The 21,384-nt window shown below is 40.6% G+C and overlaps 1 protein-coding gene across 7 annotated transcripts in view; it reads left to right on the top strand.

Annotated features, from left to right (window-relative positions):
* Nucleotides 1–21,384, top strand: part of PRDM2 (PR/SET domain 2) — a 117,652-nt gene that overhangs the window by 23,972 nt on the left and 72,296 nt on the right. For 5 of the 7 annotated variants that reach the window (XM_078073779.1, XM_078073780.1, XM_036094271.2 and 2 more), the window contains 3 exons: nucleotides 6,350–6,464; nucleotides 8,165–8,268; nucleotides 20,699–20,851. In XM_078073779.1, the coding sequence (XP_077929905.1) occupies nucleotides 6,350–6,464; nucleotides 8,165–8,268; nucleotides 20,699–20,851 (372 nt within the window). Of the gene's footprint in view, nucleotides 1–6,349; nucleotides 6,465–8,164; nucleotides 8,269–20,698; nucleotides 20,852–21,384 lie in introns of those variants that run through there. The other 2 variants (XM_036094273.2, XM_078073781.1) reach the window with 1 other exon arrangement.

Raw genomic sequence — 21,384 nt, 5'->3', positions numbered from 1 at the left:
CCTGTTCTTGGTGCCCCTTCTTCCTCTGTGACGTTGCTCCTGGCCTTGTCTTCCACTCTTAGATAGTGGCATCCTGAGGGCTTTGTCCTTGCTTGTGTCTCGGTCTCTGATCTCATCCGCTCTGCTGGACTCCATTACCAGTTGAGTCTGCACCCTCGTACAGTCATCTCTGTGCACCCAGACTTCATGGCACTTGACTGCCGGATACGTGTTTGTTTCCAGCAACCACCGCTCAGAGCGAGGCATCCTGTATCAGGCACCTGGTGCGGTGATGAGTGACCTAGAACCTGCCCCCTGTGTCTGCAGCCTAAACTTGCCTCTGGTGGAGAGGCCATTAAACAAGCCAGCCAGTCAGTGCTTACAAAGTGCAGAGTGCCCCGAGAGGTGGAGAGTGTGCTAATGGAGCCTCGGGGGAAATCCTGCTCCTAGGACAGCGGGGACAGGCTTCCTTAGGGTAGGGCGGAGGCCTCGGGCACCCTGATGGGTCTGGCCTTGTTGGGTCTCGGCCCCACCATGCCAGCGCTTCAAGTAAAGGGGAGGAGCTCTGCTGCTTTTCTTTCGCACCTGTGCAGGAGCTTGAAAGGGTCGCAGACAAGAAGTTGTTGCCTTTAATTGCCTTTGAATCTACTTATCCCAGTTTATTCTGATATATTTTCCTTGTTCTCCTTTAGTGATTCACAGTGAAACCCTTAATATGAAACCCCCCCCTTGTGCCCGTAGGGAGCAGCCCCTCCAGTCGTAGTGGAGAAGGAGGGGGGAGGCAGGATGCGGATGTGTGGGCCCAGCCCTCCTTCTTCGATTTCCTCTTGGGTCCCTACATTCTCTCCATGTGGTCTCTCAGAATCTCTCTTGTTCTCTGCTTCTCAGGCCTGAGGTGGGAGGTGCCCGAGGAGCAGAGGTGGTCTGTTTAGTGCAGTAATCCTCCAGCTTTTTGTCTATGCGGATTAGATCAGTGGATATTTACCATGTTAGAAATGGAAACACATTTGTTTTTTTAAAGCTTAACTTGGGGCTTGAGCTCAAAGACTTTGAGATCAAGAGTCCCATGCTCTACGGACTGAGCCATCCAGGCACCCCTTGAAACAAAAATGTTAATTGGAAGTATAGAATCACAGGACGTTGCAAAAGTAGTACAGAGAGTCCTTGGACTCTTCTTCACTCAGCTTTACCCAGTGGTGTAACATCTTTATTACAGTATCAGAATCAGGAAATAGACCTAGTTCAGGAGTTAGTTAGACTACAGGCTTTATTCATAAATCAGAAAATTTTAAAACACAAGATCAGAAGCTACTTATCCCAGCCATCCCAGATCCATTAGCTAGTGGAATGGATGACATCATCACTTGTCACGACCCCTGGAAAACTCCCCTCTACACACCTGAGGATGAAGAGGGCAAATGACATCTCAGCGTTATTGTAAAAGTAGCCCTGACCTCGTGGACCCCCGACAGGTGGCCCTAGATGATCGTGCGAGGCCCCGCTGGCTTAGTGGTTGGAATGTGGACTCTGGAGTCCATCTGGATTTTGTCTTGGCTCTGCTACTTTAAAACCACGTAGCTTGGGATAGTTACTTGACAGGACAGCTCTGTGGCATAGTATTTGAGAATCTAGACCCTGAAGCCTGACTATCTGGGTTTAAATGCTAGCTCCGCCACTTACTAGCTGTGACTGTGGGCAGGTTTCAGTTTCATCTGGAAAGTGAAAGTACCTACTACCGGAGTGGTGGGGCAAGGATTAAATGAGGTGTTGCATAGAAAGAGCTTGGAATCGTGTCTGAGTGGGATCCTGAGTATCTGTCCATGTTAGCTGTGATTTTTGTGAGGTAATACAGGAAAGATGGTTAGCCCAGAGCTTGGCTCAGAGGAAGGAGTAAATGTCCTACTCCTGAAGCTGCCCCCACCATCCAGCATGGGGAGGTCATCCGGGGCCAAAGGGAAGGTATTAGGTATTAGGGAAAGGAAAAGAGAGTTTGTCTAAAGAGCTCCGTGAGGAGGGGGCCTGGATCAGCTTTATTAACCATCATATCTTCACTGCCCAGCACAGTGCCAGCCTCAGCCGGCTCTCAGGAAATGTTTGTTAGTGATCGAGGGATGGACTGAATGAATGAAAGAGAACTGCTCCTGGCCATGAATTGGGGAGGGGAGGCGAGGGAAGGGGGTATTGACTTTCTTTGAGTTTGAGTTAGGAAGTTGTAGACATTGATTTAATGAAGATCAATTGATAATAACTGAGTAACTTACTAAATTAGCTTAAATTTAATACATTAGATTTAACCCGCACTGCTCCAGATCAGTTCACTGATACATGTTTGGAGGCTATACTTCACTGAGCAGTGAAATAATGAGTTCTTATGTTTCCTGTTATGTAAAAGGAAAGCAGAGAAGTCCTTGTAACGTCCTCTATGCTTATCACAGTGATCAGTGTCAGAAACCCTGGAAATAGGGACGTGCCTTTATTCCGGGACAGCAAGGATGGGGTGCTGGGGGGCTATTGGCCACCCCAGAGGAAGGAGCAGCCAAGGTTCCTTTGTGGAGCTTGCAGTTTGGCCTCTGGTTGGTCACCTTCTACTCCTCATAGTCTGTGCAGTTCAGCAGGTGATTGATTTCTCAGGCACTTCCCCTGCCTTCCTCTCCTACCTCAGCTCCATCTGCTTTTCCCTCACCTTCTCTGCCCTGGACACATTGGTCTTTTTTGCCTATCTGTTCTCTGAGCACACCAGGCTTGCTGGATTACCAGTGCCCTTGCTGATTACCTTTCTGGGCATGTTTGCCCTCCATACTCTCACACAATGCCCTTCCCATTTCTAGAGAGGTCTTCTGGAAGCACTCTGTCTGTCTAAAATAGCACCCTTTCCATCTCCATCACTGTGTCCCCTTCTTGTGCTTGATTTTTCTTCAGAGCATCAATAAGTACCAGGCATTATATATCCTTGCTTGATTTTGTCTGTCTTCCTCACTAGAGTGACACATTGTTAAGGCAAATGAGATGCTTAAAACATTGCCTGGCGCGTTGAAGGCACTCAGAAATTGAGTAGATGCTGCAATTTCTTTTAGAAAAAAATTAATCTGGGGAATATTCCCAGGATCAGATTGTGATCTTATATGTAAGATCATATATATATATATACATACATATATATATATGTATATGTACGTATGTATGTATGTATGTTTGTGTAAATGAGATCCCAGTTTATAAGTGTGTGGGGGAGAGAAATATTCTCTTAAAAATTCTTTTCTTCCAAAGATTTACTTGTAAATTGGCTGCTGGGAATTGAGAGCATATATCACATTTTCTAAAAAAGAATTCTTTTATTGACCTAGAAATATACCTACCTCAAATTCAAGAAATTCAGGCACACATGGAAAAAATGCTTTCTGATTGATGACCCTGCTATTTTATTTATTTCTAGCCCTCCTTTTTCTAAAAAAAAGATTAAGTCCATTTACAAGAATTATGTATTCATTCAAGTATTTAAGTGACAACAAACATGTCATGTCTACTGCTAAGCATTGGGAATGCAACACTGAATAAGATAGACACCATCTGTCTTCGTTGTAGTTTATCAGGGGAGGTATATTAAACACATAATTGTACGAATAATTACTTAAAATTGTGGTAAGAGCTGTGAAGGAAAAATAAGGAAAAGGAGAGGCAGTTTCCAGCCATAGGCACTGCTGCTGGAAAGGGGAGAGGAAATTCCTGGAGCTGGCCAGGGTTGACTTGGTGTGGTTTGAGGTCCTTGAATTTTAGTTGTCTTGTGCGAAGGATACTAACATAAACAGAAAAAACGCTTTCCTCCACTAGTTAAATGAGCTCAAATTTAAAAACATGGGCTCACTGAAAGCAGGTAAGTAAGTGCACAGGAATTAGTCTTATCTTTTTCCAGGGGCAGCTCTGCTGAGGTCTTTTATATTCATAGGTGTATCAGAAATGTAAACGTACATGGTCTCCATATTACACTCAAGTTACACATTTCCTGTGGGAATGTCAGCCGTCTCCTTCTGACACTTCCTTGGAAGTTTGGAGGTTTTAGGGCATAGGTTCTCAGATTATATTCCGCAGAATATTTTTTTTTCTAGCTTTATTGAGGTATAATTGACAAATTGTAAGATATTTAAAGTGTATGTCGTGGTATTTTGATATATGCAACCGTCTAGTTAATTAACACATCCATCATCTCTCATATTTATCTTTTTTGGTGAGAACATCTAAGTTCTACACTCTTAGAAAATTTCAATTCTATAATACAGTGCTGTCCACTATAGTTAACCATGTTTTACATTAGATTCTCAGACCATATCCAGGAGAATCTTAACTGGAAATGGCACAGTGGTTATGAACTTGGGCTCAGGGTCAGACAGACAGAGGTTCAAATCCTGGCCTTGAGCAATTTAGACAACTTCCCTAAGCTTCAGTTTCTTTCATTGTGTGTGTGTGTTGGGGGACGGTGAGGGTTGGGGGGAAGCCGGGGGTGGGGGCTGCAGTGACAGTCCCTGCCCCTTGAGCTGTTTGGAGTAAATGCCATCATGCGTGGAAGACTGTTAGTACAGTGCCTTGCACTGAGGCCCCAAGGAGTTTCTCAGGAAATATTAGCTTGTTAGTCCTAGTGCCTGGAAGGATCGGTTAGAGTAGCTGACACACTGTCTTTTCAAAGCTCTTGGGGAAGTTAAATGGTGTCAAATCCTTTTAAATCTTAGAATAGGGTCCCATCTGAGGAAGGAGAAGAAAACTCCCTCACTCTGCTTTTTAATGGGCACACACTGATAGGATTCAGAGTTTTGGCTAAGTACTTCTTAATATTGCTTAATTTATCAGTGTTTAATTATTATGTAGCCTAGGATACCGACTACCAATTTAATACCTTTTCCTCCATTGGAAAAAAAATTATTCATGTTGCCAAAATAACCGTTTATAAAGTTTTAAAAATGGAGGTACTATATTTAAAAGTGAGACATTTGTGTGCTAAATTTATTCACATTTTAGCTAATTAAAAATACCATAAGACCCATTTTCTGGGGGCAGTTTTGATATTCCCATGTTTTGGGAGGCATTTAACTTGTGCTTGGTGACATTGTCAGGACCACGCTGTAGATCCAGCAGGATCAAAGCATTCGTGCTTCTGAAGGGTCCACAGGCGGCTTTGCCCTGCTGGAGAAATGAATCTCAGTCTGTAGATGCCCACTTGTGTGCATTCCAGCTCAGAGCAGACCAGAGAGCAGACTTTCATAATGAGTTGCTCATTGCCATGGGATTTATTTCTCTTGAAGCAGCCTATTGATACTTAAAAAAAGAAAAAAAAGCGAAATGTTGGGAGTACACAAATTTGGATGATATTCTCATCTTTGCACAAAATATTCTTAGATCTGTAAGAGCTTCATTGTAGGAAAATTAACCTCTTTAGGTTGGAGTTTGCTTTTTGCCTACTTTGCTTTCTTTGAAAGTCCTTGAGAAATGATTCCCTTGCAGTGAAATAAAAAACACCTAGACTATAGAACCCATCGTTCTTAGTGGTGTTGTGATGCACATCAGTTCTTTGGGGTGTATGGGATAAGAGTTAAAAGACACTTGATTTTCCTTTGATTGAGTGTTAATTTTAAAATAATAGTCATGTTTTACCAGTTGGCTCAGATTTCCCCTTTCGGTTCCCTTATATTCATACCTAATAGTAATCTTATTTCTTAAGATTAAAGTGAAAACTGGTTAGTAATGTATAAAATTCTATTTCTTAAGACTGTGATATTCTGGCGACTTTGCTATTAGTGACTTGATACAAGTGGTAAATTACGGTTTCCTGGAAAGGTCACATTTCCATTGAGGGCCCAGAAAAAGTTGTAGTGTTCTGATTGGAATATTCAAGCCCCTGTTAAAGGGGGTGTTGTTGCCGGAGCGATGAAAGCATAGATGGGGTGAGAGGTCCTTTACAGTGTGTGCCGAAAGTATTCTTTTAAGTAGGGAGTGTTGGGTTTTATTTTTTAAATGTTCTAAAATGCTGATGGTAGCCTTTGACTTAAAAGTAAGCTTAAGCTGTATTGTACTTCCAGATTCTGTGGGAGTTTAAAATAGTATGGTGCCAGATATTTACATATTTTGAGAATGACTACAGGTGGCTGGAACAAAATAGATTAACACAGACTTGCTTGAAGGTGGCGGTAGTTTCCTTTGGAGACTCACAAACAGCCATCACAGCAGCTCCTGAGATGTTCCACAGCATGGTCGTCTTGGTCTGGCTTGCCAGCTTCAGGTTTCAGTTACAGTTTTGCATATTTGCTTATTGGACCAGAAAAGAAAAAAACGCTAACTGGGTTTGCTTCCCTCTGCTCTGATCCTTCTGTTTCTTGACTTGCAGAACACTGAGCCTGTTGCAGCTGCTGAGAGCCTGGCTGAGGTACCTGAACATGTGCTTCGAGGACTTCCAGAGGAAGTGAGGCTTTTCCCATCTGCTGTTGACAAGACTCGGATTGGTGAGGACCAGGGTCCCAGAAGGAGACGGGGAGGGGATGGGAGAGCCACCTTTATCCAGGCATCCTTTGGGAGCGTTTAAGGTAGGGAGCTCATCATCAAAGCGACAGATTTACACTTAGACTTGGAAGATTATGTGGAATTTCTGCATTTTCCAGTCAAGAATCCAGGGTGGACATAGGTTATAAAACTAAACCAGAAATACCCACACGCCCACCTACCATCCTTTGTGACTTAGCCCGAGTATTCCCTCCCACTGTCTCCTCGGGGCTCTTCTTCCTACTGAGTGTATTGTTCCCTCCTCTCTGATTTCACTGGGACTTGAGTGTGAGTATGCTGTTATATTTAATTCCATTATTTTGTATTTGTTTTCACATCTGCCCCTTTTATTGACTGTGTGTGCCTTCATTTCTTACTTACCTCTGTCTCCAGTACCTGACATGTTCTGGACCTCAGTAGGTACTTGAATGAATGACGACCTGAGTGTATCTGAATGCTTCTGGCTGGATTTTCTCATCGAATGCAAACCCAGCTTTTATGTATTTGGTCTTGTTTTTGTGCCCTAATCTTTAGACAGAAGGCTAATAAGGAAGTAAATTATAAAAATTTAGTCAAAGTACAGTTTTGGAATATATCATGTTTGTATCCCTTTTTGTTTTTTTAAGATGTATTTCTGATATTCCAGCTTATGTGTATGTGTGTGTGAATAAATTGTTAATAAATGCTTTTCTAATTCTCATCGAAAAATTTTTCAGTAAGTCACTTGAGCACTTGCATTGCATCATTCACATGAAAGTGGTTGATTGTAGAGCTCCACTAATTGATTGTTACCTCTGTCATCAAATTGGATTCATAGACCTACAGAAGAGTGAAATTTGAACCTCCTAGCTGGTCAGGACTGGCTCAGCCTCCACCTTCCTTCTGTGCATCTTCTGAGAGCAGAAGATGAGGGAACTTGTCCAGAGGGCTTTTGTCAGTGGGTGTCACCTCTGGGTGCTGGTTCCTTGACTCCAGGTCTGTCTCCCGCCATTTTGCCCGCTGCTTCTTCAGCCTGTGTGCCTGCCCTCTGGTCAGTGCCCAGAGCCCGGAAACGGCTGAGGAATACGGTGGAGCAGCGGCACGTGTGACTCTGGGCCGTTTGAAGTTCTGCCAAATGAGTTGTTACAGCAGCTAAGGTTTCAGGAGACTTAGCTGGAGAGGAGAGGGTGTTCCACTTTGAGCAAACAGACTTCAAAAATACCGTTCATAAATCGGCATTTCCAAGCCTTTGTAAAAGCAATTCATTTTCATTGGAGACCATTTGAAATCTGCAGAAAAGTAGAAAGAGGAGTTTAAAATGATTTCTAGTTTCACTCCTTTCTCATCTTTTTTCTCTTTAGTTGTGATTGTGCTCTTCTCCGGGTATTTGTGATTGTACCATCTGGGTAATTTTACATGTAAAAAATAGAAACAAATATAAAACATTTCTTTCCTACTTACAAAACAAAGGTTCTTTACAGACTATTTGGGAACTACAGAAGAATATAAAGAAGAAAAATAATCTTCGTGGAAGACTTGATTTCATTTGACTTCACTTGCTCTCCATTGATCTAACATTATCTTGCTAGCCTTTTAACTTTTTTGTGAAACAGAGTTCACTTTAATGCTTCAATCTTTAAAATAACCACAGTAACATTATAAAAATATTGGTTTTATTTTCCAGGTGTCTGGGCCACTAAACCAATTTTAAAAGGCAAAAAGTTTGGGCCATTTGTTGGTGATAAGAAAAAAAGATCTCAGGTTAAGAATAATGTGTACATGTGGGAGGTAAGAAAGAATTCTGGCTCCTTGTTTATCAATGTTCTGTACATTTTTTAAGAAATCATTCTATTCTCTCAGGATTTGACATTTTGAAATTAAAAGTCATCTTCATGTGTTCTTTAACATCAAGAATATATATTTTTTACTACACTTGATCTTAGCCAAAAGGTCGAGACGTGAAGAATATATATTTTTTAAAGATTTATTTATTTTAGGGAGAAAGTGTGTGTGTGGGGGGGAAGGGCAGAGGGAGGGGGAGAAGGGAAGCAGACTCCCTGCTGAGCCAGGAGCTGACCTGGGGCTTGATCCCACAACCCCGAGATCATGACCTGAGCCGAAACCAAGAGTTGGGTGCTCAACCGACTGAACCACCCCGGCGCCCCTCAAGAATATTTTTATTAAAGAGAAAATGTGTTTCTTTGGACACAGCTGCTGTTTACATTTGTCTTTTGAAGCTGCTTGGCTGTCCTCAACAATAAATGTCAAATCCCCTTTTTATATTACCTTGTTCAGGGTGTTTTGCATGATAGCCAAGACTTTGGTCTGTCACTTTGCAGGCTTCCAGACAGATACCATAAAAGACACTCTGCGGTGGCCACAAATAAAACACTGTTAGGGTCTTCTCTGTGTTTTAGAAAGTAAACTCTTGTGTTGCTGGAATATTCAGAGTTGGATATATTTAGCACATGGCACATTTATATAGTGCTTTGGACTCCGCAGAAGGCTTTAATTTTGTTTATTGCACATCCTCATGAGGATGCTGGAGGACTGCGCAGAGCATTAGCATATTCCTTACAGAGGTGAGGCTGTCAAGGGCAGAGGAGCATTGCTCCTCCCTGTTGAGAGTGGTGTTGATGCAGAACCAGAACCCATGTCTCCTGCCTGACAGTGAGGCGTTTAAAAGTGTTCGTTGGATTGCCTGGCTTCAGATCCTACCTTTAGCTTTGTGACTCTCTGGGTACTTAACCTCTGGGCCCCAAAACCCTCAATTTAAAAATGGGGTTAATAAAAAATACCTCATTAAGATAGCCATGAAGATAAAGCAGGTTGTTACTGTTTGCTGGAGCATTGCATGCAAATTCAGCATTTAGTTCAGATCAGGTGTTCTGGGGAAGCTCCGTATGTTCTGATAGGATCTCAGTTGGTGTGACTCCTTTTCAAAACAAGTGAAGTTTTTCGGTGGTTAGAAAAGCATTTCTATCAGATGGTCTTAAATTGACTCACATCTGTTTCACATGTAAACATACACAGGCCTAAAAATAAAATCTGCCTAGGAAATGTCTGGATACTTTCCATCAAGAAGTTCTGTGACACTTGTGCGTCTGAGGTATGTTGCTGTTGTTTTCAGTGTGACCAGCAATGTTTCTTAACTTGAAGATTCCTACAGTTTCTTCCAGTAATTTTGAGTTTGTTTGTTGTGAATCCCTTACAATAAATCTGATGACAGTTAACCCAAGGGGCCTTAGGGAATGAGGATTTAGCATGAGAATAATCACAGTATGCTTTTTCACTACCTCTGAAGTAAAAGAGTGCTATATTTGTAGAACTGCCCAGCCAAAAAATGATATTAATTACTCAAGATAACGCTTGAATGATTAAAAATGTCTTGACCACAAAATTATGCCCCCAAATAAATGGTATTTTTAATTTTAGAAATTTCCCAAGGGAAACTAACAAATATGTTCCACCAGGTTAATGGTAATCTTAGTGAGGATAATGTCTGGAAACCAGGAAATGCATTGTCTAGTTCTGTGTGTATAATGCTAAGCTTGAACAAATATCATGAATATTAATATTACACCTAAGTTTATTGTACCTATTTTACCCAACGTAACATTGGAGATTTTTGGGCATAGTACGTAAATTATTAGTAGTGTCTTTTGTAGATTAAGCTTCATTTGTATTGAAATTCATATGTAGTATAGGTTTATACTCAGCTTGATGAATGTTGTAATTTGGAGTCATGACCTATTAGGGATTTGACTTCTACTTATAAACGCATTAATACTGCGTTGTTAACTTAAGGTACTTGACTTGTATACCACTACAGTTGGTGAATCTTATGACATTGCCAGTTCTTGTTAGATTTAAAGATTTAGTTCTTGTCAAGGCTGGCTTTTCCTTCTTGCGATTAAAAAAAACAACTGGATATCATTCAGATAGTTCCGACTACAAGGTCTGTATTCCATACAGAAACCTGTAAGCCTTCTGCTCTGTTAAAAGTAGATACATCTGACATGTATGTAGAAGTATGCATTAGGCAAAGTGTAGGAAGCATCAGGTAGAATGTATATATTCTAAAGAAAAAGAAACACCAAATAAAATTTAGTATATCCCCATTAATTTATTCCAACCTTGATGTTAGCCTCAGACTTGCATCAGAATGCCTCTTATTAACGTAACAAACAGCTTATCATTAAAATCTCATCTTGGCATTTGTTCTTCCATTAAAGCCCCTTAAGACTGGCTTATCTTTTAGCAGCCTGGTCTCTTGCCCCAGCTAGAACTCCATTTTAAAGCTAATCTAAGACAAAGTGTTAAATTGCTTTTCTTGAGCCCTTGATTATCTAACGCAGTCTTAAGTCCTCTAAGCTTTCACTGAAAACATTCCATTAAATCAGAAACAACAGGAGAGAAACAGTCAAATATCCTCAGGGTGAATGCACAAAACAGTCAGGTTCTCCTAAGAGGAGAGCATTCTTTGAGCAATTTCTGGAGAGGAACTGCTTGCTAGCCAGCTTAACTGCTGGACTCCGTGTGTGATACTTGCTGTGAGTACCCCCCACCCCCACATGCTGAGCCATCTGCAGTGTTCTAACCGCTTCTGACAAAAGCCTTTCAGATTCACTTCCATGGGTCTCAGATCGCTTCCCATGAGATGAACTTCTGAGTTGTTTGCCTGTGAATTGTTCTGATAAGTTTTTTTTTTTTAATTGACTTTATTTTTTAGAGCAGTTTTACGGTTTTTTTTAGAGCAGGTTCACGGCAAAATTGAGCAGGAAGTACAGAGAATTCCGCACACCGCCACCTTCCTCCACTATCGTAGCAGAGTGGTGCATTTGTTAGACATTCGAGGGACCTGCACTTACGCATCATTATCACTTAAAGTTCATAGTTTTCATTAGGGTTCATTCTTGGTGTACATTCTAATAAGTCTTTTTAAAATTATAAATGTAATACATGCTCATTGTAAAGTAATGTAAACAATACCGAAAACTATAAACAATGAAGTAAAAATCATCTGTGAATATTTTGGTGAACATTCTTCTAAGTCTCTGCTTCTGTGTCTCTGTTTTTCTTCTGTCTCTTACGTACACTGGTCCATATACAAACACCATATATAGACACTTCATGCAATTGAGATCAAACAGCACATGCAGTTTTGTAACGTGCTTTTCTCTTTCAGTGTGCTGTAGACATATCCGTGTCAGATCGTTTCATCTACATAATTATTTCTTATGGCCCCCTAGAATTCCATTGCATTCCTTCCACTGTTTAACCAGTTGAACATTTAAATAGTTTTAATCTTTTTATGGTATTAACAGTTCTTCTGAATATGAAACTCACTGTTATATATATGTGTGCTCACTTGTCTGATTATCTTCTTAAGATAAATCCTGGAAGTATAATTGTTAAGTCCAAAGTTATGCACATTTTAATCTCTGGTGAATTTTGCTAACAGACCTCCAGAAGGATTGCACTAATTTACGTAGCCACCAAAAGTACATATTTTTTCCTAGCTTTTTAAAGCAAGTATTGTTAATCTTTTTCATAGTGTCCCCCCTTTCCCCCTGCCTCCAGGCCATTCTTATAAATGAAAACCAATAGTTCACTGCTTCTATTTGCATGGCATTCATTTAGGCAACAACTTTTGAGTCAGGAATGGCGCGAAGATGTAGAATTGTGTTTCAACTAAAATTGGTAAGTTATTTCTCTATAATGAGAGGACTTTAATTATTTAAAGAGGTGAATAACTTTTTATCGGTCTGCACTGTTAGCATTAGATGTTAGCAAGTGCATTCTCTAGTCTTTGCTAGCTCAACAGGTCTAATTTCAGATTATTTCTAAGTTAAAAATGGAGGCAAGACAGAAGAGAGTAGAGAAGTCAGTCAGCTGATCCTGTAGAACCTTTTTCCAGAAAGTACGAATCAGCTCTTCTTTCCAGCTTCTCACCTGCACCAAAGTAGTACCAGAGGCAAAGACCTGAGTCACATGGAAATGCAACGTGCCACCTGTTCTTTATAGCCCTGCAGCTACGAGTGGTTTTTACATTTTTAAGTGGTTTAAACAAAAAAATGTTTCGAGACACATGAAAATACTATGAAATTCAGATGTTAGCTCATGAATCAAGTTGTATTAGAACATAGCTGCACTCATTCGTTTGCATGTTACCGATGGTTGCTATGGCCCTGTGGTGGCAAAGTTGAGTAGTTCTGACAGGGCCCGTATAGCCTGCGAAGCTGAAAATACTTATTGCTGGTTCTTTACAGAAAAAGTTTGCTGAGCCCTGGTCTCAGTATGTAGAAAGGAGAAGCGGTGGGAGTGAGCATGGCGCTGCTGGTGTCTTAGGCTTACTGTGAAGCTATGTGGTTAATAGCAATGGGAAGATTTTGAACTTGGTACTTAAAGTGGGAGTGGCTGTAGAGTTGGTCATAGAAACTTCTCAGCCAATCGTATTCTTTTCTGAGGAACTTCAGGACAGATGAGGGCGTTGAAATATAGAGAATGAAGTGACCTTCCCAAATAAGTTAACTTGTGGTCAGATTGGCAGCTCAGTCTGGTGGAAAAAAAAAAAAAAAAAGAAAAAACCTCTTTGGAAGTGTATTTATTCCCTTATTTAACCCCTGTTTCTGAAGCTTTTACCATGTGCTTTTACCACTGTCCTACGTTCTGGAGCACTGAGTTTGGCATATAATGTGTGCTATTGTATAGATTACTGGTGATATACACCATGGAGATTTTTGTTTGTGGAATAAAAGAATACTGGAAATGCCCTAAATCTTTGCACAGGTGAGAAATCTGAGTGTGAAGTGGCTTGCTTGATGGCTTAAAGCTGTCAGTCCTGGAGTCTGGCCTAGAGTCCAAGCTTCTTGATTGCCTATTCCATTCCTTTCCTGCTAGCAGAGCCGAGAGGTTCTTATTCTTTTTATGTTGTGGGCCCTTTTGAAAATCTGCCCAGAAAATATACAGATGCGCGATATATGTATAGCATATGATATATGGTATATGATATATAGGGTTATACGGAATCCTTAAACATCTATAGCCCAGTGTGAAAATTTCTTTTTTTAAAAAAGAAGGATTTATTTATTTAATTAATTATTTATTTATTTAATTTTATTTATTTATTTGACAGACAGAGACACAGCGAGAGAGGGAACACAAGCAGGGGGAGTGGGAGAGGGAGAAGCAGGCTTCCCGCCGAGCAGGGAGCCCGATGCGGGGCTCGATCCCAGGATCCTGGGATCATGACCTGAGCCGAAGGCAGACGCTTAATGACTGAGCCACCCGGGTGCCCCCCAGTGTTAAAATTTCTAATTTAAGAATAGAATAAGTTATTTTGTTGATCCATTGAATGTTGATTGGGGCACCTACCTCAAACCTGTGAACATTTACTGAGCATCTATTGTTGGGAGATTTTCCAGATATATCTGTGTAGTTGTAGGTATGAAACTTAAAGTAATTCCAAAAGAGAGGTTCGAGGGTTAGTCAGTGCTGTCCTTTGGTAACGATGGCTGTGGTCCTGGACTTTGCAGGCTTGGGAGGCCCACCTGTTTAGTTTTTAAATTTGTATTTTAGGATTGCCTACAAGTTTGCTTATTATAGTAAAATGTGCCACCATATTTATTTTTCTTATTGTAGAATATTCAGAATATTTCAGATACAGTGATGTATTTATTTAAATAGTTCAAAAAAGAAGCCTTTGGTTTTCTAAAGCAATCTGAGGAGTGAAGTAGTTGGTACCAAAGATCCATTTTTGTATGTAGCCTCCAGAAAGTTATTTCTGTGGGGTGGCAATTTTACAGCCCTTAACAAGCCCTCCAAGTATCTAATCCTGTAGCTCAAGAACGACTGGAATGTGAACATAGCAAGAAGAAGGTGTGGTATTTTCCAGGTAGCAGTGTTAATAACTTATGAAGATGTAACTTTCATTAAATATTTTCACTGAAATGCTCACACACCAAGCGAGGCTGTCCTTTTCTTCTTTATCTTCACTTTGCGATAAGGACAGCAATCTCCTCATAGGTTTGTTTGGCCTCAAATGAGATGATGTTTATGAAATTACTTGATATAGATTAATTTGGCTCAGTAAATATTAGTTGAACTTGAACATAAAAACACTTGAATGATCTTACAGAGGACTAAAAACATTTATAATATATATTTGTAGTTGAGTACTTTTAAAATGATTATCAGTCTTCATTTTTGCTTAGAATTTCTTTCTCTTCTGGGGCACCTGGGTGGCTCAGTCGTTGAGTGCCTTCGGCTCAGGTCATGATCCCGGGGTCCTGGGATCGAGTCCTGCGTCGGGCTCCTTACTCAGCGGGAGGCCTGCTTCTCCCTCTCCCACTCCCCCTGCTTGTGTTCCCTCTCTTGCTGTCTCTCTCTCTGTCAAAAAATAAATAAAAATCCTTAAAAAAAAAAAAAAAAGAATTTCTTTCTCTTCTAATGTTAGAGAGCATGGGCTGTATTTTGAACCAAAAGCCTAGAATAACTGTGTGGGGGCGGAAATCCTGAAATTGAATTCTGCAAGCTGAGTTATTGTTTACTTATGGAGATGCATTGGAAGTAAATGCTCTGCAAGTTGGGCTTGTAGAGATGTGAGCCTCCTCTCTCCCCGTTACTCTTTTTGTCAGTCTCCACAAATGGTAATAGATATTGTCTGTCTTCTAGGAACAGGCAGGGAAAGTGGGAAATGGTGTATAGAGCAAAATATTGGAAATTCCAACAAGCTAGGTCCCCAGAGAAATAAAGATGGAAAGGAGCCTTGGGAGCGTGAACCTCCAGGAGGGGTTCTGTCCCACCATTAATAATGTGTTAGAGCTCTTTGAAGGGCAAGTCCAGAGAAGAGCCAACAGAATGGCTTTATCACTATAGACTCTTAATTTTGGGGGGGCTGTTTGGATGCATAAAAGACGTATCTCTGCATGAGAGTTGATTCAGTATGAGGAGGCATCTTCAGTGTCCTGTCAATTCCTGGGAGTGATTTCTTTCAGAGTAAGTTGGTTACTGTAAGTTGAGAGTGGGTAAGGACCTCATAGGCAAGCAGTTGAGGATTTGAATGATGTACATTTGCATTAACTGAATGAGAATTTTTTTCAATTTATGAGTTTGAATTAACATGTGTAGAATAGAACAAGTAAATGATAAGGAAGGATCTAAGTGAAAACTCTCAAAAACTCTCAAAACTGTTTAACAGTTTGGTTTGTTCTTTGCAAAACATCCTTTATGTGTCAGGAAGCTTTAATTTTGATGCGTTTTTATTTTTTTATTTTTTTATTTTTTTTAAAGATTTTATTTATTTGACAGAGAAAGACACAGCGAGAAAGGGAACACAAGCAGGGAGGGTGGGAGAGGGAGAAGCAGGCCTCCCGCCGAGCAGGGAGCCCGACGTGGGGCTCGATCTCAGGACCCCGAGATCATGACCTGAGCCGAAGGCAGACGGTTAACTGACTGAGCCACCCAGGCGCCCCTTGATGCGTTTTTAAATTGGAGTATGTACTAAATTTTGATTTTATGACTATTTCAAAATGACTGATTAAATTGAATGGAAGTTGAGTGGTATGAAGACTATGTTTTGTTTGACAAAGAGTTAATATCCAGTCTGTGTTCAGTGGTAAGGGCAGAAAGGAGATCCGGCCTGGATGACGGAGGGAAGGTGAAGGATGGGAAGAGGGGTTTGGAAAGAGGAAAATTGAAATGGAGGCATAAATGAGGGGACCAGGTTTGAATCTTGGCTCAGACTTTTAGTGTCCTTAGTGTTCTAGTAAAATTACCAACCTTCCCTGGTGTCCTGTTTTAAAAAGGGGCCTTAGTAATATTTCATAGAGTTCTTGTAAAGGTGAAATAAAATAACATATTAAGCATCTAGCCCAGTGCTTGGGGTGGAGGTATTCCTCCTTGAGTTCTTTTTCTCCAAGTAGGGAATTTCCATTTGAAAGTTAATTTGTAAAAGTTGTTTGCATATACATAATCAGGTGCCCTTGCTTTGTTAAAAGGGACTGTTTTATAGATTGGGTCAGGAAAAATTATTGATTATATGAAAATATTTTTTGGTCATTATACAGATTTAGAAATAGATTTGTTGCATATCGTTCGTTGAGTCTGAGCTAGAGTGGGAGTTTTAGCTGCCTTTGCATTATCTTTGTGTGAAAGCCTAATGGTGTTGCATCACTTTTGCTGTCTAGAAGTGGTAGTTAACATTAAGCAGAGTGCTGTCACATCTTAACATTTGGGTTCTGTGTGTCTGTCATGGAAGTGAATTCTGATTGGAAACCAAGGTTTGACCAACTAAGGTAGAAATTGTATAAAAACACGTTTTCATCCCCGTTCCTAATTCTAAGGTTAGACTCTCAATAAAAATGAGAAAGCTACGTATGTTTTAAAAAAAATGTGTGTGTGATGATGATGGCAGGAGAAGGAGCATCAGCAGGCCTCGGCTTCCTTTAGTCACACTTGGGCTTTCATGCTGGAAACTAACTTGCTCTCCCCACCCGCATCCTTTTTTACTTAGAGATTATACTAAGTCAGTGGAGGAAAGGCAGAAAATTCAGATAAGCAGAAGAAAGAAAATAAAATGATGGGTAATCCCACTTTTCAGAGAAAACCGTTACTAACGTTTTCATGTATTTAGTGTCAGGTTATTTTTCTCTTCATGTATTCCTATGTTTAACTTTTTTTTAAGATTTATTTATTTGAGAGAAAGAGACAGAGAGAGCGTAAGCAGGGGGAGAGGCAGAGGGAGAGGGAAAAGCAGACTCCCCGCTGAGCTGGGAGCCTGACGTGGGGCTCGATCCCAGGACCCCGGGATCGTGACCTGAGCCGAAGGTAAGATGCTTAACTGACTGAGCCACCCAGGCACCCTCATTGGAAAAATTCTTATGGGATACAGAAATATGTAACAAAATAAAAGATTCCACATAAACCAACTAATGATTTACACAAAAGTACTTTTTAATGCCTGCTTAGTATTCTTCTGTGTGCATGGATTATCATCCTGAGCTGATCCATTGTGTTTTCCACTTAGCAATTAATGGGAAACAGTGTGTAATAAACCACACTGTTGGGAATGTTCTTGTACATACATCTTGGTATAATTGCCAATTATGCCATGAGAATAAATTCCTATACGTGTATATGCTGGCTAAAGTGTGTGTATATTTTAAAGCTTTTTTTTGTCATGGACTGCTAAATTCCATCCAAAAAATGATACCAATTTATTCTCTGATCACTGTTTGGGGGGATGTTTGCCTTCTAATTTTTTTTCTCTTAAAAATTTCTTTTTACTAGTTTGATAGGTAAAAATTATTTAATTTGAAGTTATTTTTTGATTATTAAATTTCTAGTTTAGTTTAATTAGTTTAACTAACTTAAACTAATTAAAAGTAAGTATTTTTTTCATGAGGTTTTGGCCATGTGTATTCCTCTGTGAATTATTTTTGCACATTTAAAAAAATTGAGGTGTTCATCTTTTTCTATGAAGTAGGTATTTTAGTTTAAGTATGACTTAGCAGATGCTTTTATCCATTTTGAAACAAAATGAACCATACATAAATAAGGAATTCACTCAAATGGGCCACAGAGGTCTCTGTGTTGACCTGGGAGCCAGGAAATTCGGGCACAGCTGGTACTGTTATCCTCAGGTTGGTGGGCAGACTTGGTGTCTCTTCCCAGCTGCCTTCTTTGACTGTGTGGGGTTTTCCAGCACCATCTTTGTTCGTCCCACTGATTTCTGGATCTGTGTCAGTGTGTCGATGGGGAGTGAGTAGGACTCTGCTGTCCACTGTGATAAATCGAAACAACACTTTTGATCCCTAAGTTAGTAAAAAGTAACTAAAATGGACTGCCAGTGTAAAGTACAGCTACTCCCTTTCCCTTATCCCGTCATGCTGGCAAATGTGACGGATGTCTCTTAAACATTATAAAGTAAAGCCCCTTCTATTATTTTGGTGTGTGAAGTGTCACTTTAAATCTTGCATTGTGATGCTGTCTCTTCATAACATACCATTTGGGGACTTCCCTTTCTCTGTTTGCAGGGAGGGGAGTGTGTGTGCATTCACGTGTGTGTGTGTGAGCGGAGGGTGAATGATAGTTTGAAAAGAGGTCTAATGCGACACGGATAACTTTTCTTTAGAGTGGTGCAGGTAGATGTTCAGTAGAGAGCCAGTTTCTGAATAAACTCATAGGGGAAACTTATAGGACATGGTATGGTGCCTGTCACATAGTCTGTGCTCATTACCTGATGGCAACGACACATTCGTGTGTAACGTCATCCTTTCATCCTTTCCATAGTTATTCATTGAGAGCCTACTCAGTGCCAGGCTCTGGTCAAGTCTTGGGAGTGCTCCTGTCAGTGAAAAGGCTGACGTGTCTTTTCTTCATGGAGTTTATGCTCTGGTGTGAGGATGCAGTCACTAAATGAAATAAGGAGATGATCTCATACTTTAAAAGAGCATAAACGCTATGAAGAAAAATAAATCGGGGGTATGGCTGGTGGTTGATGAGAAGAGAAGGATTTACGGTTTTAACTAGGATGGTTGAGGAAGGTGCTGTTAAGTATGGTTGGGGTCAGGCACATTGGGTTTAATTAAGTGGGTGACTTTGGGAAAGTCCAACTGAACTTTTGATCCTCAATTTCCACATGTTAAGAAAAGAAAGACACAGTGATGGGGCGCCTGGGTGGCTCAGTTGGTTAAGCGACTGCCTTCGGCTCAGGTCATGATCCTGGAGTCCCTGGATCGAGTCCCGCATCGGGCTCCCTGCTCGGCAGGGAGTCTGCTTCTCCCTCTGACCCTCCCCCCTCTCATGTGCTCTCTCTCATTCTCTCTCTCTCTCAAATAAATAAATAAAATCTTTAAAAAAAAAAAAAAAAAAAGAAAAGAAAGACACAGTGAACCTGCTACATAGGGTTAAATGAGATGATACGGAAAGCATAGAGCACGGTGCCTGACGTCTGACTCCCAGCAGGAAAGAAGCATGGTTAGTACACAGGAAGGTGGGTGCTGCTCCCCGACAGACACAGGCTGGGATGCACAGGCATGCTCAAAGGGCTGGGAGTGAAGCGTGAGAGCTTTGTTCCAGAGGGAAGGCTGCGGTAAAGAAGCGTAATGTGGATAGGAGAGAAAAGAAGAAATGAGTGGGGGAGTCTTGGCTGTGTATGTGGAGGGAAGAAGTTGAAGCATTGAGGTTCTTTCCTTTCTTTCTAAAGAGAAAGTAAGAGACTTAGTTCTTTTGCTCTATTTTTGACAGTTCTTTTACCAGTTGATCCTGCAGTTCTATTTCAGTGCCTAATCAAGTGTTTTACACTCTAGTTTGGGGGAAGAAAAAAAAAAAAAAAAAAAAAAAAAAAAATATATATATATATATATATATAAATACATACACATATGTATATGTATTTATATATGTGTATATATAGGTATGTGTGTGTATACAAAGATAAAAGTTAAAAATAGTTGCTAAATAGATTTTCTTTAAAATGAAGGAATGAGAAGTGCTGGAAGCATGGCAGGGGTGGGTGGGGACATTGACTGAGAGTGGATGAGTAGGTTTGATCTGAGTCCTGAAAGAGGGGTCAGGTTTCCGGTCTTTTCTTTGGAAGGACACCGATACTTCCCGGAGTATGTTCCATAGTACCTTAGTTCTAACAGATGATTAGGTAGAGAAGATTTGGAGGGTCAGCTGAGGTTGCAAAAGCATCGTGTGCCATCACCCATGTTGAGGTTCACACCACACGTTCACTTACTGAAGCAAAGGGACCCGCGGAACCGTGTAGTCCGGCAGGACAGGGCCCTCTCCACACTCGACCTGTAGAACAACCCAGAACACTTGGGGGACCTGGGTGCAGTGGGGTGCTACTGGAAGCTCACTCTTCTTTTCAAGTTACATTTAGGGAATAGAGTTACCACTTGTCTTCGTGCGCAGACAGTATTTGTAGAGCATTTAGAGATCATTACACATATTTGCTGTAGGTGTTAAAGTTTAGGAGAAAAAAAGGACTCCAGCCCAGATAGAGAAATGACTTAATGAGGATTACCATTTTGGATCTCCCCGTTTTCTTCTTTTAGTTTTCTTTTCTCTGTTGCTTATTTTGTTTCTGTGAAATGTTTTGTACAGTATTGCAATATGATGAAGAATTGTTTTGAAAGTTGAAAATGGAAACATTTTAAAGACACTCCTATTTTAACAACGGCGTTTCCTCCCTTCCTCCCTCAAGGTATATTACCCAAATTTGGGATGGATGTGCATTGATGCCACCGACCCAGAGAAGGGGAATTGGCTGCGATATGTGAATTGGGCTTGCTCAGGAGAAGAGCAGAATTTATTTCCGCTGGAAATCAACAGGGCCATTTACTATAAAACTTTAAAGGTAAGAGTGTTGGAGCTGGTCTGCTGTGAGTTACTCTGCCTGCATTTTTGTAACTGACAGTAATAACCCTGGCGACTTTGAAAGGATTAGATTTGAAAGTGGTTCATCAACACAAGCAAGGTCTTTGTTTTAAATATACAGTTGCCACTGCTTTGTGTGCACCAAAGCATGAAGATTGTGTTAAATAATTACATGCTGCATCTTTGTAGATACTGATGAGTTAAGCATGTGGCAGCCACTTCCCTCCTCTTAAGATACAAATGCACGAGCCACTGTCCAACTGGCAGATTTATCCTAGTGTAGGAGACCGTCGATAGCTGTGGTGCTTCTGTGTTAACGGAAAACACATTCTTGGTCTTCAGTGTCATGTAGCCATGGATTAGCTTTTCTTTTCCCTAGATTTTATTCAGATTGGAAGTTAAACAGAACGGGTTTCTTCTTTCTGCCAATTTTTGATTTGGAGACATTAATTGTTGAGATGAAAAGAAGAGGAAATCATTTTCTAGAGTTTGTGGTGAGGTCAGAGGTCACTG

Source organism: Halichoerus grypus, chromosome 5, assembly GCF_964656455.1.
Source record: "Halichoerus grypus chromosome 5, mHalGry1.hap1.1, whole genome shotgun sequence".
NCBI lineage: Eukaryota > Metazoa > Chordata > Mammalia > Carnivora > Phocidae > Halichoerus > Halichoerus grypus.
The sequence above is the reverse complement of the archived record's forward strand: the minus strand, read 5'-3'. Positions and strand labels throughout refer to the sequence as shown.